Source organism: Stegostoma tigrinum, chromosome 20, assembly GCF_030684315.1.
Source record: "Stegostoma tigrinum isolate sSteTig4 chromosome 20, sSteTig4.hap1, whole genome shotgun sequence".
NCBI classification, from domain to species: Eukaryota; Metazoa; Chordata; class Chondrichthyes; order Orectolobiformes; family Stegostomatidae; genus Stegostoma; species Stegostoma tigrinum.
Genome location: NC_081373.1, coordinates 23,578,301 through 23,596,819, shown reverse-complemented (window position 1 = coordinate 23,596,819; position 18,519 = coordinate 23,578,301). Strand labels below are relative to the sequence as shown.

The 18,519-nt window shown below is 39.0% G+C and overlaps 1 protein-coding gene across 1 annotated transcript in view; it reads left to right on the top strand.

The window, feature by feature from the left end:
- Window positions 1–18,519, top strand: part of nhlrc2 (NHL repeat containing 2) — a 114,653-nt gene that overhangs the window by 32,371 nt on the left and 63,763 nt on the right. The window contains exons 4-6 of the mRNA XM_059653039.1: window positions 1,927–2,048; window positions 4,721–4,850; window positions 15,064–15,157. Of these exons, the coding sequence (XP_059509022.1) occupies window positions 1,927–2,048; window positions 4,721–4,850; window positions 15,064–15,157 (346 nt within the window). The remainder of the gene's footprint in view (window positions 1–1,926; window positions 2,049–4,720; window positions 4,851–15,063; window positions 15,158–18,519) is intronic.

The following is an 18,519-nucleotide window of genomic DNA, read 5'->3' as shown; positions in this document are numbered from 1 at the left end:
GACAACTCTCTGTGACAAGGACTTCCAAAAACATTCAACAATCTGAGAGAAGCAGTTTCTCTGTATCACCATCTTAAATTGGCACCCTTTTATCTGAGACTGTGTTCTCTGATCCTAGATGCTCCCATGAGGGGAAAGATCCTGTCAGCATTCATCCATCCTAATCCCGTACAAATCCTGTATCTTTCAATGAGATCACCTCTCACTCTTCTAAACTTCAGTGAGTAGATTCCCAACCTGTTTAACCTTTATTCATAAGAGAGTCCCTTCATACCAGGGATCATCCTGGTGTGCCTTCTGTGAACTACCTCCAATTAAATGATATCAATCTTTCCATAAGGGAACCAAAACTCATCAGCACCTTTTTACAATTGCAGCAAGACTTCCCTACTGTTGTTAAAAACCTAAAGAACTGAGGATGCTGTAGATCGGTAACAAAAACAGAAATTGCCGGAAAAGCTCATCAGGTGTGGCAATATCTGTGAAGAGAAATCAAAGTTAATGATTTGAGTCTGGTGACCCTTCCTCGGAGTTCTTAGGAAGGAACACAGGACCTGAAACGTTAACTTTGATTTCTGTTCATAGATGCTGCCAGACCTGCTGAGCTCTTCCAGCCACTACAGTTTTTCTTCTGTACTGTTACACTTGAAATAAGGGCCGACATTCCGTTAGCCTTCCTGATTACCTGCTGCACCTGTAGAATCACAGAACAGAGTGGAAAGAGGCCTTTCAGGCCATCGAGTCTGCCCCAACCTTCCAAAAAGCATACCACCCAGACCGGGCTACCCCGCCCCCCCAACACACGCGCACGCATGTACCTTCAAGCTGCATTTCCCATGCGCATCACCTGGATTGTGGGAGGAAATCTGGTGGAAACCCACACAGATCTAAGAAACACCTGCAAATTCCACACAGACAGTCATCCAAGGATGCAATCAAACCTGGGTCCCTGGTGCTGTGAGGCAGAAGTACTAATGACTGAGCCACCATGGCGTCCAAGTGTACCTGTACAGTGATATACCGTTGGGACTGTCTGCAAGTTTGGCTATAGCACATTCACTTTCTTCCTCCAAGTCATTAACACATATTGTAAATAGTTGCGGTCCAAGCTCTGTTCCCTCTGGAACCCCAGTGGTCACAGGTCGCCAACCTAAAAAATAACCAATCCATGAGCCAATTCTCTTTCCATTCAATGTACTACCTCCAACACCATGTGTTCTTGTGACTTAACCTTTGTGATTTTTTTAAAAATGTTTTCTGGAAGTCCAAATATAATGTTTCTACTGGTTCCTCTCTAAAACTCCAATAAGTTAGTCAGATATGATTTCTTTTTATGAAGCACTGCTGACTCTGCTTGATTAGATTATGATTTTCCAAATGTTTTGTTACTACTTTCTTAATATTTGATTCCAGTACTTTTCCAACAATACATGTTAAGCTAATCGACTTATAGTTACCTGCTATTTGCCTCCCTCCCTTTTTGAATCAGCATGTCAAATTAGTAGTTTTCCAATCCTATGGTACTTCTCCAAAATTCAAGGATTTTTTGGAAAATTACAACCAGTCCATCCACTTTGTAGCTACTTCTTTTAGGATCCTTGGATGCAGGCCGTCCAGGCCAGGGGAATTATCAGCCTTTAGCCCCACTAATTTGTCTATTATTACTTCTTTAGTACTGGTGATTGTACTTAATTCCTCCCTCGTATTCTTTAGTAATAATGAAATGTTCAAAGTATTGTCCACCCTAAAGACTGGTGCAAAATTTCTGTTTAACTCCTTTTGCCATTTCTGTGTTCCACAAAACACGTCTTCCCAGATTTTCTAAGGGGTACACTTTTGTGTGCATCTATTTAACATTTTTCCCAGCACTTCTGATATTTTGATGGTGCAGTTTGATGCTGTTAAGGTGTTTTTTTTTAAATCTAGGACCAAAGAGCGGATGGAAAGATGGGAGCATTTTTGAAGCTAGTTTTAATTCTCCTCAAGGAGTATTGATAAAGGGTGATATCATCTATGTGGCAGACACCGAGAACCATGCAATAAGAAAGGTATGGAAATAGCTGTCTGTAATGACCAATAAGTTGTGCTATAGCAGATGCTGGAAGTTTATGAAGTACTATTTCCATGAAGTGCCTGTTACTTTGGTTTATTTATTTTCACTGTATAACTTGAGATTACAGTTTTGTGTCATATTGGCAGTTTGTGGATCCGTTCTACTGCTTTGTGTAATCTTGGCTTTATCAAATAAGGGAGAAAGAAAAAAACTGACACTCCTTTGCATTAGATAAACTATTTTAACTCAGATGATGGGAACTGCAGATGCTGGAGAATCCAAGATAATAAAGTGTGGAACTGGATGAACACAGCAGGCCAAGCAGCATCTCAGGAGCACAAAAGCTGACGTTTCGGGCCTCGACCCTTCATCAGAGAGAGGAATGGGGAGAGGGTTCTGAAATAAATAGGGAGAGAGGGGGAGGCGGACCAAAGATGGATAGAAGAGAAGATAGGTCGAGAGGAGAGTATAGGTAGGGAGGGGATAGGTCAGTCCGGGGAGGACGGACAGGTCAAGGAGGCAGGACCAGGTTAGTAGGTAGGAAATGGAGGTGCGGCTTGAGGTGGGAGGAGGGGATAGGTGAAAGGAAGAACAGGTTAGAGAGGCGGGGACGAGCTGGGCTGGTTTTGGGATGCATTGGGGGAAGGGGAGATTTTGAAGCTTGTGAAATCCACATTTGGGCTGCAGCGTTGCCAAGCAGAATATGAGTTGCTGTTCCTGCAACCTTCGGGTGGCATCATTGTGCCACTGCATCCCAAAACCAGCCCAGTTCATCCCCGCCTCCCTAACCTGTTCTTCCTCTCACCTATCCCCTCCTCCCACGTCCAGCCGCACCTCCATTTCCTACCTACTAACCTCATCCCGCCCCCTTGACCTGACGGTCCTCCCCGGCCTGACCTATCCCCTCCCTACCTCCCCACCTATACTCTCCTCTCCACTTATCATCTCCTCCATCCATCTTCAGTCTGCCTCCCCCTCTCTCCCTATTTATTTCACAACACGCTCCCCATCCCCTCTCTGATAAAGGGTCTAGGCCTGAAATGTCAGCTTTTGTGCTCCTAAGATGCTGCTTGGCCTGCTGTGTTCATCCAGCTTCACACTTTGTTATCCTATATATTTTAACTGTTTTGGTTTGCAACCTAAAAATAACTCATTGGTGTATGGTGCAATTACATTAACACACTGCATTAACATAGCACCTTTAATACAATAAAACATCATGAGCTATGAAGCAAAATTTGAGCAACCACATGAAATACAAGCACAAATGAGCAAACGCTTGGTCAAAGAGGTAGGTTTTGAGCAAATCTTAAAGAAGAGGTTTAGAAAGGGAATACCAGAGTTTAGGCAATTGAAGGCATGACTCCCGATGGTAGAGCAATTATGTAATGGATTCACAAGGGGCCAGAGTTAGAAATGTTTAATATCTAGCTACACATGACTCAGCTTAAGGAAATGAGTAGTTTGAACACCTGAAACAGGATTGTCTGGAGGATTGTCATGATCCTTCCCGAGACATAACTTTTCGGAAGAGTTTAATTTCCCAGAGACTGGCAGAAGTAAGTAATTAATAGGCACTTTTCTGTTAACTAATTAGCTCAACTGGGTGCATCTTTCAACTCCTTTTGCTATAGTCTGCATTTCTGGCAGATGGATAATTATGCAAGATTAAGATACAAGATGAGAGTAGAAAGTAAAATATGAGGCTAGAAAGTAATATAAAAGAAGATAGTGTGACTTTTTTTAGATATTGAAAATGTAGAGAGAGGCAAGAATGGACACAGCACAGCTGGGAAATGGAGCTAGAGAAGTAGCAATGGGGGAAACAAAGAAATGGCAGAGGAACTGGATAGGTACTTAGCGTCAGTTTTTGCAGTCCAAGACGGCAGCAGCATACCAAACTTCAGGAGAGTTAAGGAGTAGATGTGAGTGTAATTCCCTTTACTCAATTGTAATACTGTTTATCTGATTTCACCTTCTCCATCTCAAACTGTAAAGTGAATTCTCTCTTATTATGGTCACTGTCCCCAAGGGGTTCCTTCACCTTAAGATTCCCAATCAAGTCTGCCTCATTACACAGCACCAAATCCGAATTGCCTGTTCCATCGTGGGGTCTACCATAAATCGTTCCAAAAACCTATCTCGTAGATATTATGTGAATTTGTTTCTGTTGAAAATGGTAGCTTTGCCTTAAAGTCATTGTTTATCACAAAATTTCAGAGTAAATTTGATTTATGCTTTAAAATTTATCCCATTTTACATGTAATTACACAATTTAAAATTGTACTCGGATACAATGGATTCTGTCTTGTGAGAGTTTTGTTCTAAGAACTTGTTTAGGCAGACTGTTAACCTGCTCCAGTTATGGTCTTCTGTGTGAGAGAAGTCTGCCCAGTGTAAATGGACTTCAACTGATGTCTTGAACTGGACCCAAAAAAAAAAGCTTACATTATAGGAACTGAAAGCTGTTCTGAAGTCTTCAAATGAATTTGGGCAACCAGCAAGTGAACAGATAGCTGACTTGTGCGACAATACTACATCTAATTCTCTCTTTTTTGAGAACAGTTGAAATGCAAGTAAGGTAACTTGAGTAACTATCAGAAATTGATTTTTAAAAAAGAATATCTTAAATATATTTTGACAGACACTGTCTCTTCTTGTGTTTAGATTGACCTTACATCAGAAACGGTAAGCACAATAGCAGGAACAGGAGTTCAGGGAACTGACCATGAAGGTGGTAGGACAGGGCTGGAACAATCAATCAGTTCACCATGGGATCTAGCTTTTGGCACCTTTGGTAAGGTTGTTACTTCCTTATAAGAATGTGAGGCATTTATGTGTTGGATAAATAAATTTTGCATAATACTACCTTATGAAGTTGTTAAGATGTTTCTAGAAAATGGGGTCATATTGTACAGGCAGTGAAGGAAGATTTATACAACACAATAGTTTTTTTTCTGTGAATTGTAACTGTCTTTGATCAATTTTGCATGCGCAATAACGTTTTGTTCTTGCTGCGTTTATCCAGTTCATTTTCATTTGTGACATCACAAAATCTTCTTGTAACTTCCTGATTTCTTTACACAACTACCAGATAGGGATTAACTACCTTTGTTAATGCCCATGATAAGCCACTTGATTGAGCAAGAACAAAGTTGTCTGCAAAGATCAAAAGACTGAATGTTCCCTCCTTGTTTATTATCCATGACAGGCTATTTACTGTTTACATCTGAGCACTAATTTATCTCCATATCTTGCATGCATCAGTATTAAGTGGTATTTTGAAGTACTTGTTTGTATTCTAAGAGGAAGCTGTTGTAAAGTACTTGGCATGTTGAATAATATTGTGGGCTTGGATGCAAATTCAGGTGAAGGCAAAGGTTTGTATCTGGAACCTGAAAGCTAACCAAGTACAACTTTTAATTTCTCTAAATTTTCCCTAAATGCTCGGAAATTGCTCAGTACGTAATGGATGTTTTTATAGCAAACTTTTTTTATTAATCAGCACGTATGGGACCAAGAATATGCCAGTTGATCAAATGTTCTGGTTGATCAAGAAGTCCACATAATCAATCTAAAAACACACACTAAGTAACAGAAATGTAATGCTGGGAATATATGCATCACTGTTATACTTTATTTACATAAATTTCATAAATAACAATGCAATTTTGCCTGAAATAAAATTTACTGGCAGAGAACCTCCTCGCCCACATCTTCAACGTACTTGAACATCATAAAGATCACAATAATACGATAAAATTCCAGTATTTGAAGTGTATAATTTATTGAGGGTGCCAGTTAAAACAAAGTGTGCTGAAATATTGTTTGAAAATGTGATCCCTCGAAGTCTGCTAAGAGCTGCAGTTTGTCGTAAGTATTTTAAAAATGCAGGTTTAATTCTGGAAACACTCTTGCATTGTGCCTCTGATGGAGCTCTGCTGCTGACCCTGTAGAAGGTCATAGTGATTAGGATAATGCGCTTTCAGAAGTGTGAAGGGTGTAGACTAGGAATAATGCTTCAGTGCATGTATATACTCTGCTTGAGTTTAATTTCCTCTGATGTTTGTAATGTGCTGTGTTGAACCAGTATTGAATTCTGATTTGTGATTCCTTCATTTTATCTTGCACTTGTTTTGAACATTAAATCTGGTCTTAAATTTGTTCTGCAGAAATATATAATTTTAAGCAATGTCAGCCCAATATTAATAACTTGAAATTTAAATAGAAGTTTGATTTTAAACAGCCACATAAATATTCCTTCTTAGAACTAAGATCATGAATCTGTGCTTTATTAGGCTTGATGTTGTTTTTAAACTTGCATAAGAGAAAAAGCTTTTAGCTTTTTAAAGTTAATTTGATTCCAAGTTTATACTTGGAATTTGTGTTTGAATCATTTCAAACTGTCTTATCCAAGTCAGAAACCCTGACTTGTCCAGTTAGCTAGCCAGTCCTTTCTTAACTGTTTGCTTTCATAAATTTTCAGGTGATTTATGCACAATTCAGAAGTGGGAAAGTTATACATTTTAATTCAAATTTCTATTTCTATCATTATAGTTGTAAATACAATCCTAAAGCTAGATGAAGTTCAAGTAAACCATAATATCGTAGGTTTCAAATTCACATGGACAAATGTGAGCTTTCAGTTGACGTGGTGACAACTGCAGAGTACTTCTTGAGATGACGCAGATAAAAGGAAAAGTGGAAACAATCTTGCTCTGCAAAATGCATTCAAAAGTTCTTTTTAACATGATTTAACCTACGTGCTTAAGGTTAATTTTTTAATGTTACATGATTCTGAATTAATCACATGATATTTATTTGTATCAGTATCAATAATCATAATCAGAGATATGTCGTCATACTGTTTTACAGCTCAAAGATTCTTTGTAAATGTAAGCTAACTATGAATAAACAGTATACATAATTGTATAGTTGGAGATCTTCCAAAAATGAAGTAAATGCAATATGAAAATGCATGGGTATCATCAATATTTACCAGAAAAATGCCAATGGCAAAGTGCCTTTAAGAATGATCATAGTAGCATGTTACATGATCATTATTATTTTTCACTTACGCCTGACCAGCTAGATTCCACATTTAATCAGTGGCTGTGAGAAGTAAACATTCCAGGCCATCAGAGATACCACCATGGTGATTGAAGAGTTTGTGTGTCTTTGGTTATTTTCATTATAAATATAGAAACAAATTTGCACTGTCACAATTTTTTTGGTAACTGCTGGTAATTTTTTGAATATGAAAAAAATCATCTAATTCCCTAGGTTATAGGTGGAACATGGTTGTGCTGCATTGGAAAATAACATAAAATTAAAAGAATTCACTTTATAATAGCATTTAAATATTATACACATTTTTCAATCTATTGTTTAATCCCATTCTCTTGGATTCAATGTCATATTATAAATGTATTTAATCACTTTATTCTGTTTAAACCTGAGAACTAAACCCATTCAAAAGTTAACAATTGAGCTGTTCGCATAGATGTTCATTATTTTTGCTGAAACAAATGTTTTCAATTAAATTTTACAACATCTTGACTTTCCTTTGAAAGTGCACTCAGTACCTCAATTTCGAAAATTGCTTAACTGAAAATGTTGTTTACATTGTTAAACTTATTGGGTAGAAGTTGTTTTTAGCTGTAATTGCAAAGAAATTTGGTACGGTCATGTTTTACAAAAATAGAAATGAATGTATTTTTTCACAAGTTACAGTCTGAGAAAATAACAAAAATTATTAAATAGCTGGACATTAACTTCAGCATGTAGGAGATGTCCTGCCACCTTCAAAGATTTATGGAATCATGTGTTGAAAAAACAGTTTTGAAAAATAAAATGTATATAGGATCCTTGGCTAAGTTTGGGAATTCTGTGACGAGTAATTCACTTGTTTATTCCCAAAGCCTGTCTGTCACCAACAAGGCACAAGCCAGAAATGTGATGGAGAATTCTCCACCTGTCTGGAAAAGTGCAGCTCCAACACTCGAAAGCTTGACTTCATCAAGGACAAGGCATAGGGAAGAAGGCAAGTCGTGAGGATCACACAAAGAGTCTGCAGAGGGAGATAAACAGGTTTAGTGAGCAGAAACTTGGCAGATGGAATATAATGCAGGGAAGTTTGAGGTTATGCATATTGCTAGGAAGTGTAGAGGAGCTGAATTTTTTTTAAAGCAGAGAAAGACTACAGAAAGGTACAGGACAGAGGAATTTGGGTATCCTCATCAGTGAATTACAAAAACTGAGCATTCAGGCTCAGCAGGTAATAAGGCAATGGAATGTTGACCTTTAATTCAAAAAGAATGGAGAATAAAAACAGGGAGTTTTTGCTAAAACTGTAGATTCAAACCACAGTTGGAATACTGTGAATAATTTTTGGGTCCTTACCCGAGGAAAGATATATTGCCATTGGAGGCAGTCCAAAAAAAGTTGACAGTGCTGATACCAGGTATGGAGGCACTGTTTTCAGGGGAGAGGTTGAGTAGATTGGGCCTGTACTCAACTTCAGAAGAATAAATGGGCTACCTTTATTGACAAATACAAGATTCTGAGGAGATTTTAAAGGGTACATGTGGAAGGTTGTTTCCCCTTGTGGGAGACTCTGGAACCATATGTCAAAATCTCAGGATAAGGGATTGTGCAATTAAGACACAGATCAGAAAAACTTCGTCTCTGAGGCTGTTGAATCTGTTGCATTCTTTACTGCAAAGGCCTGTCAATGCTGAATTGTAACTAAATTCGGGGCTGAGTGACATTATTAACCCTCAAATCCCTTGCTGATTACAGGGAAAAGGGATGAAATGACCTCCTTCTGTTTCTATATCTTACTGACTAACCCACATGATTGAACCCATCCACCACCTTCAGCATTTACACCACACCGATAGAGTGGCAGTAGTGTGTCAGAAGATGCATCATCATATCAAAGTTCTCCTCCAAGCCATAGATCATCCTACTTTGGAACTACAGTATTGTTTCTTGAAATCTTGGAACCCCTTTCCTAATAGGCTGTTATGATTCAAAAACACAGTTCACCATCCTCTTTTCATGGGCAAAACATTGCTGGTCTAGCAGTAATATCAACATTCTGTAAAAATATCTTATTAAGAAAGAGGGATAAAAGCAGGAAAGTGATCAAATAATGGCTGTGCCTCAGCTCATGTATTGTCAGTGTTTTCAGGTAGAACATATTTGGAAGGATGTCAACACCTCAGTTGGTGCACAGCAAATTAATTTGAATGGTAATAATGTTTGCCAACTGCTAATATATTAAAACAATTAATAATGGTCCCCAATTTATGATGATATACTATTTTTTAAAAAATATTCAACAGTCAAGATAAATGTGTTGAACTAGTCTAAAATGTAAGATTTTCATTGCTAATCTGGAATGTTTTGGTCTGTCAGAAAAGCTATTTGATCCATTTGAAGAGCTTTACTAGTTTTTAGCAGCAAAGCCACAGTAATTGAACATTGATATGGATGGAGTTTGTACAAATTAAAAATAACGTTTTATGCCACATCATTTATGCCTCTGAGCTGAGCACTAAAAGTCATTGAAGTTGTTGGAATGTTTGCTAAAAGGAGGATTTTGGATAAAAATCAAAGCTAAAATGTTGATTAAAAGGAGCCATTACAAGCTAGCAAAGGTTTCCTCTTACAGGGTCGTAGAGTCATACAGAATGAATACAGACTCATCTATGCCAACCAAGTTGCCCAAACTGAACTAGTTACACATGCCTATATTTGGCCAATGTCTCTCTAAATCTTTCCTATTCATGTACCTGTCTTAAATGTATTTTAAATATTGCAATTACCTTTCATTAGACATCATAGGATCTGTTTGTTTCTTAGGTAGTCTTCAATTTCTTAGTCTCTTTCTAATCTTACTGGTTCATGAATATTTACCAGTGATTTATACAATTTTGGAAGCCTCTGGTTCAGAAATAAAGATTATTTTTTACTCAGACAAATGTTCACTTAGACAGAAAGTGCACAGGAACGGTGGAGATTATCACACCATTTTAAAAATTGATGTATTCCCAAAAGCCTTAACTTCAATACACATAATTCTATGTATGTACATATACATGGTACAATTATTTTTTTTTCTCATTTATGTGCTTTATGTAGAACTGTTTTCTTGTAGGATAAATTGTAAGTATAGATCACAACTCTACCTTCAGACTGCTACTTCTAGGTGTACCCTTTAGCTTTTGAAAACAATACTTCAAAACATTTCAAGATAAACTGCAACGGATTCTTACATTTAATATGAGGAAATGTATTGAACATTCCAGGAGATATGATAAATAATTTAAGAGGTTACTGAATTTCTGGTAAGAGAATTAAGGTAATTAAAGCATAATGGCACAGTGGCAGAAGATGTAGTTTAGAGGTCATGATCATGTTGAATGGTGGAGGAGGCTCAAAGGAACAAACAGCCTTGACTAGCCCCTATTTTTTACATATGTTTTTGGACCCCGCCTCACAATTGCAGGCATATTTATCTGAAAGAACTTGTGTTGCAAATACTTAATTATAGTTTAAATAATAAACTTGGTGAGATATGATCAACTAACTGTTTACTGAGTAAACAGTTCAAAGCCAGTCATGTGTATTTTTAATGGATTAATTCATTAGATATTAAACTGTTGCTACTTGGTTCTGTCTGCAGAGATAACAGGACAAATCTAGTGAGACCTGTACACTCATTTAATTTTTAAGTGGATGTTGCGTCTGACTCTTGATGTGAGACACACTGATTTCTTGGTTGAATTAAGCTGCAGAAACAAGTGTTTGCATTAAATTTAATTTTATAAGCTTTAGAGTTCTAATATTTTCACGTTCAATTGATTTACATTCAATATTTTCAAAAACTGCTTATTTGTTATGTAGATCTGAAGAAAACTTTGTGATTTCATCTTTAATCCCCTTTACTTGCTGAATTTACAAACATGCAAGAGAGTTAGCATCATGCAATACGTTGACTAACAGTTCAACAATTAAACTTACTTTTTACCTTGTTATTTTAATAATTAGTCCAGATTTTTGGAATAAAATGAATGTTAAACTTCTGCAACTTGGTACAGGAATTCTTATATTATTGAAAACTAAATTACTGAAGTTTGAATCATTTTACAAATGTTTATCTTGAAGATTGGTCAAAGGCAACACCTGATGCTTTCAAAATGTGTATTGTATATTTCACATTTGTAATGCTAAAATTTCGTGTTTGAAACATTTCCCTCGTGGCAACCGATAATCTCCTCGAAGCCCAATCTAAGTGCATGATTATGTGATTGTTATCTGTAAGAGGAAAACATTATTTTGGACATAGAACAGTACTGTACAGAAACAGGCCTTTAGGCCCACCATGTCTGTGCCAACCAATCTAAATTAATTTATATCTTTCTATTCCCTGTCTTTCTCGTGTGTGTCTAAATACTTCTTAACATTGCTATCATAACTGTTTCTACCACCACCTCTTGTTCCAGATCCACCCACATGAGGCATAGATAGGGTAGACAGGAAAAAAGTCTTTCCCTGTAGGTGGAAAATTCAATGATTAGGAGCATAGATTTAAGGCAAGGGGCAGAAGGTTTAGAGGAGATGTGAGGAAAAACTTTATCACCCAGAGGGTAAGACAGAAACCTTCACACATTAAGGAATGGATGAGTCTGTAATTATATTAAAATTTTGGGACACGCTCACGGTCACAGCTGACAATATCAACTTTGTTCGCACAAAGATCTAGTCCGTTCAAAACTGAAATAACTGGTGGTGATGAGGGAAAACGGAAGGGCTGTAACAAGTAGAATCAAAACCTTTTTGGACCTGGAGAGACCAGCTCACAGTAGAAGGTGGCATATTATTACGGGCAGGTAGAATGACCAAACAGAGAGACTTATGGTTTCAGGTACGTAGTTCCTTGAAAGTCACATCACTGGTAAACAGTGATGACTAAGATAGTGTGCTCACTTTTGTTCGTTAGAGCTTTGAGTATGGGAGTTGGGACATTGTATTGCAACTGTATAGAATGTTGGTTGGGCTACTTTTGGTTAATGTTTACAGTTCCAGTTGCCCTGCTATAGGAACGTATTATTAAATTGGAAAGAGTGTAGAAAAGATTTACAAGGATGTTTTTGGCACTGACGGTTTGAGTTATAAATAGAGGCTGGATAGACTGGGACATTTTTTTCCCTGGAATTTGGAGGTTGAGGGTTGACCTTATAGAGGTCGACAAAATCATGAGGAGCAAAGATAAAGTGAATAGCAAAACTATTTCCTCTAGAAGAGAGCAGGTCAAAACTAGAGGGCATAATTTTAAGGTGAGTGGAGAAAGATTTAAACAGGACCTGAAGGGCATCTTTTTCACACAAAGGGTTGTTTGTATGTGGAATGAACTGCTAGAGGAAGTGGTACGTGCAGGTACAATTAGCACATTTAAAATACATTTGGACAGGTACGTGAATAGGAAAAGTTTGGATGGATATAGGCCAAAAGCAGGCAAAAGGGGTGAGTTTAGTTTGGGAAACCTGGTTGGCCTGGATGAGTTGGACCAAAGGATCTGTTAACCCCATGAGGAAACATCTTTCCTACACCTGCCCGGTGAAGTTCCCTTTGCTCCAGAGTATGTTCTATTAGGTAATGTTTTGGTGTGTATATATATGTTGTTAACGACATTATTCACCATGTTAGACAGACAGCGGTGCTAGTCATGTCACCCTTAATCAACAATTATAACAGATGCAATAAGCCAATACTGCAAACCTAAGTTCAAACATCCAATTTCAAGAGAATTTGGGAAGTTTTAAGGATTGAAATATTCTAAACCAATCTGAAATGGTATTTCACGTAACGGCCGATCAGTAAAAAGGAAAACTTTTGAAAGTCAAATTCTAAATTGATATTCGGAATAATTGCTCCTAATTGAAACTCGGATCTCAAAGAGGCCACTATTGAGGCAAAGACTGCAAAATTATTCAAGATTAAATGTTTAAAACTGAGGAACCTTCACTCCTCCAGAAAAATGATTTACCCAGGCCACTTAGTCTCCCTTTACCAATATCTATTTTTGCAATCTTTGTGAACACATCTTTGCTGCAGCCTTTATTTTACGTAAGTGGTATTTCCAGTTAATATTCAAGTTAAGAGATTATGCCAACCCCCAGATCTATCAATCAGTGTTATGCTGTCATCAGCATAAATGAATTGATAGCTAAAATCAACATGCAGAGGGTTGAAAGGTGAGCAATTGTGAATTTCTTCCAACAAACAGCTTTTAAATGTAGCACATTTAAATAAGAATTGCTTTGTGTTGAAAGTATTCCCTCCATCAGACATGTGCTTCCTGTTAAAACAGTAAATTTATTTTTTCTTCTTGCCATGGTTTGGAGAATGAGTGTTGTAATAGGAGTTGTTTTTTTTTCCATTACATGGTGAAACATGAACAAAGCCGTAAGCAAGATATACCAACTGCAGTTTTATCATTGCTTTTCAATTTCATTGTCTGAGGCGTTGAAAGGAAAAAAGATACCAGACTGACTTTTCCATGTTTTCGCAGCAGTTTTGAAGGTGGTGTTCATAAAATCCAGTGTGTGTACTTCCTGCCATTTATTCACCCAGCCTCAACCTGTGTGAAATTTAATGGAGAACCATTTCAGGGTCTCCTCCCATCCCTGTTACCAGAACAGTAACTGTAGCTTTAATTGTGTGGAATGGTATCAAGGTGGGTAGAAAACTCCCTGTGCAGGACCCTTATGCCAATTGGAGATGACTTTTCTGCCAAAATCACATTTTTTCCTTTCAAGTTCTACTCAGCCTCTCAAATCCAGCCCCAAGCCCTCCAGTGGGGGCCATCAACCTATCTGTTAGAATCCCCTCCAACAGTGTACCCAACACTAAAAACAGACACTCCAGTCTGTACTTCACAGGGTTTTCCTTACAGCATTTCTTGAAATAAAGCTATAACATTAGCCGCCCTTCACTCCTCCAGCACCTCTCCTGTGCCTGTAGATATTACAAATATATCTGCTGAAGGCCCTATGATTTCTTGCCTGACATCCCACAATGTCCTGGGATTCACTTGCTCTGGTACTGGAGATTTAACCACTTTTATGTTTTTTCAAGACTTCCATTACCACCTCTTCTGTAATGTGGACTGTTTTTAAGACATCAGTATTTATTTCCCCAAGTAACCCAGCCTCCAATTATTTGCCACTGTAAAAGTTGATGCAAAACATCCATTTGGTATTTCTCCCATCTCCTGTATTTCCACACATAGATGACCTTATTGATTTTTACGGTTCCCTATTGTCTCCCTAGTTGCTCTTTTGCTCATAATGTACCAGTAGAACCTCTTTGGATTATGCTTGACCTTATCTGTCAAAGCAATCTCACATCCCCTTTTTGCCCATCTGATTTCCCTGTTAAGAATGGTTTTACACCCCTTATACTGTTCAAAAGATTCACTTGATCCCAGTTGTCCATACCTAATATATTACTCTTCATGTTTGAGAAACATGAGATTTTTTTTAAAACAAACTTCGGATCATGGCAGACTTTATCTGCCCTTCAAAGGAAGTTCTTTATTCCGTAAATTGTTTTATTCCAACACTGAGGTAATACCTCTGGTACTGCCAAAATGTGCTCTGTTTGATCAAGTGTTACATCTAAAGGGCTACAGTGAGTTTAAATTTCCTTCCTGTTTGAATCATATACCGCTGTCTTCCCTCACCAGTAAAAATGAGATCTGTTGGAAATGAGAGCAACTTTCCATATCTGGGACCTACCTACCATTTTTAAAGTCTGCAGCATCGTCTGGCTTCATCTCAAACTCAGTCCTGTGATGCCTTGTCCTAAACTGTAGCTGGAGTGGAGGGTGTAGGCAGGGGAGTCCTCTCAGGATCTACCCTGTCAGTACTTTGAGATTATTATATATTTAAAAGAGATCGTCTGTTATTCTTCTAATTATTTAAACTCTCCTTTTGCAGACAGTACCAAAGATAGTCTTCTGTTTATTGCAATGGCCGGAACTCATCAGATATGGGTCATTTTTCTAGAAGATGGAAAGCTTCAAAGTGGAACGTAAGTAATTGTTGACAGTGTTTTATAACAGTATTCTTCATATGGATAGAAAATGATTGTTGGCTATTTGAGAGTACTTCTGAAGGCTTTCTTAAACAGTGTAAATGTACACAACATAAATGGCTTAAAAGTGACCCACTAGCGTCGACTTGTGTATTCTTCACCTGGATAGTCCTCTGCTAGATTGGGATTGCATGCCCCTTTGAGAATATATTTAATTAGCTGCAAACCAGATAATGATAAAAGTGATTGATACTTCAAATCCTCGAAGTATGTTTTAGACAGATAGTACTGTTTAATTTCAGGTTACTGTCTTTTCAATTCATATCCATGAATAAATAATATATCCATCAATGAACTCCAAGCTCTCTTGCAACAATCTGGAATTGTAGCATTAAAATGCATCTGTATTTCATAATTGGAAAAGAATGAAAGCAGTGTACATAAGAACTAGGAGCAGGAGTAGACCATCTGGCCCCTCGAGCCTGCCCCACCATTCAATAAGATCATGGCTGATCTTTTTGAGACTCAGCTCCACTTACCTGCCCGCACACCATATCCCATAATTCCTTTACAGTTCAAACATTTTTCTAGCCTTGCCTTAAACACATTCGGCGCAGTAGCTTCAACCGCTTCACTGGGCAGGGAATTTCACAGATTCACGACCCTTTGTGTGAAGAAGTTCCTCCTGACGTCAGTCCTACATCTGCCCCCCTTTATTTTGAGGCTATGCCCCCTAGTCCTAGTTTCACCTGCTAGTGGAAACAATCTCCCTGCCTCCACCTTATCTATTCCCTTCATAATCTTAAATGTTTCTATAAGATCTCCCCTCATTCTTCTGAATTCCGTGAGTATAATCCCAGCCTACTCCATCTGTCTTCATAATCCAACCCACTGAACTCTGGAATCAACCAAGTAAATCTGCTCTGCACCCCTTCCAGTGCTAGTATATCCCTTCTCAAGTAAGGAGACCAAAACTGCACACAGTACTCCAGGTGTGGTCTCACCAGGACCCTATACAGCTGCAGCATAGCCTCCCTGTTTTTAAACTCCATCCCTCAAGCAATGACAGACAAAATTCCATTTGCCTGTTTAATTACCTGCTGCACTTGCAATCCTACGTTTAGCAATTCATGCACAAAGACACACAAGTCCCTCTGCACAGCAGCATGCTGCAATTTTTTACCATTTAAAACGTAGTCCATTTTGCTGTTATTTCTACCAAAATGGATGACCCTACACTTGTCAACATTGTACCCCATCTGCCAGACCTTTGCCCACTCGCTTAGACTATCTATATACCTCTGCAGACTTTGTGTCTTCTGCACACTTTGCTGTACCACTCATCTTAGTGTCATCTGCCAAATTTGGCACACCACACTTAGATGATTTAGAACGAAAACAAAGTTTCTGGAAAAGCTCAGCAGATCTGGCAGCATCTGTGGAGGTGAAAACGGAGTTAACATTTCGGGTCCGGTGATCCTTCCTCAGAATGGATGGTGGCTGAGAAAACGTCAGTTTATATGCAGGAAATAGGGAGGTCGGTGGTTTAGGGAGTAAATGATAAGATGGAGCCCAAAGAGAAAGACAGTTGGACGGACAAAGGAGTTGCTAACGATCGGGCTTGTAGGGTGAATAGTTGTTAATGGGGACTGTTAGTGACAAACAACAGGGGGTGTGTAATGGCAGGCTATGTGGTAATAAGGCCTGGTGTGTGGGGTGGGGGCTGGAACGTGGGAGAGTTTAGGCCCTAAAGTTATTGAACTCAATAATGAGTCCCAAGGGCTGTAGGCTCCCCAAGTGGAAAATGAGGTGTTGTTCCTCTATCTTGCGTTGGGCTTCACTGAAATACTGTAGCAAGCCGGAGACACAGATATTGGCCAGAGAGCAGGGTGCTGCGTTGAAGTGGCAGGCAACAGATAGTTCAGGGTCAATTTTACGAGCAGAACGCAGGTGTTCTGCGAAGCGGTCACCAAGTCTACGCTTTGTTTCCCCAATGTAGAGGAGACCACGTTGTGAGCAATGAATGCAGTAGATTAGATTCTTGGAAGTACAGGTGAATTGTTGCTTCACCTGGAAGGTATGTTTGGACTCTTGGATAGTGGGGAGGAAGGAGATAAATGGGCAGGTGTTGCACCTTCACCAGTTACAGGGGAAGGTGCCGTAGGCCTATGGGGAGGTGTTGGTGGTGAAGGGGGTGTGGACCAGGGTGTCCTGGAGGGAACGGTCTCTGAGGAAGGCAGACAAGGGAGGGGAGGGGAATACGTGAATATGTGCAACACTTCACCTGCAGTTCCAAAAATCTAGTCTACTGCATTCAGTGGGATGCATTTCATCAGGGCCAGGAGACTTATCTACCTTTAGCTCCATTAGCTTGCCCAGCACTACCTCCTTAGAGGCAGTATAGTTTAGATCGAACTTTTAAGGACAGCCTTCCTTACCCTAACAATTCGAAAAGGATTCTACCCATAAAGACATGTAGTCTGTCTTCTGAACCAGTGATCCATTTGACTGAGTGAAGTTTTTGTATCCTAAATATGCATTTGAAAAAATAGAGGGTGAACTTTTCCCAATTGCAGTTAATGTTTTGTCAAGTGAGATTCACAGTGCTTTGTGTGCCATGAATTGGACTGACTTTTCTGCTGCAATCTTCCACTTCTCATCTCATTAACTATGCAACGAGTGTCTTGGGCACCTTTTCTCGGGAAAATTGCACAGCTGGACAGAGGGAGATTCTCATCACTGTTAGGAATTGGTGGCTTTCACACCTCTGGTGACATTTTCAAATCCCAGCTGCAAGACCGAGGGGGCCCTCGTACAGTAGTACAGGTTTAACGTTCAACATATAGCCCATTAGAAAAGAAAAGCTTACTGCCTGGCCAACAGGGACCCAGACATGCAGGTATCTGCGCTAGTGCAGAGGAGCACCGTACTTCTTCCTACTGATGTATCCACCCTTTATTTTCCCCTTATTTTTCGATTATTCAGCACTCTCACTATCACAAGCAGCCTGTCTCTCTGTCAGCAATAAAAATGAATGTAAGCCAGAGGCTGACAAAGGTCAACACTGAAGCCAGTGAGTGTGCCTTAAGAAAGCGATGCGAAGTACAGAGAGGCTGGCAGTCTCAGGGTTAGCAGTATAGTGAAAATGCCATAACTGAGCGAGCTAAGTGCACTCAGATGCTTTCCTGTGTATTTGCATGAGATGTATCCATGGCTCTGTGCAAAACGCAACCTGGAAGAAGCATGCAAGTCGTTGGATGCCCTGAGCTCCAAAGTGAAGTGTTGATGGGCCAAAGTGATGTTGGAGATGGACCAAAGCAGCCATGATGTGATGAGGCTGGTAGTTTGCCAGTGTCGAC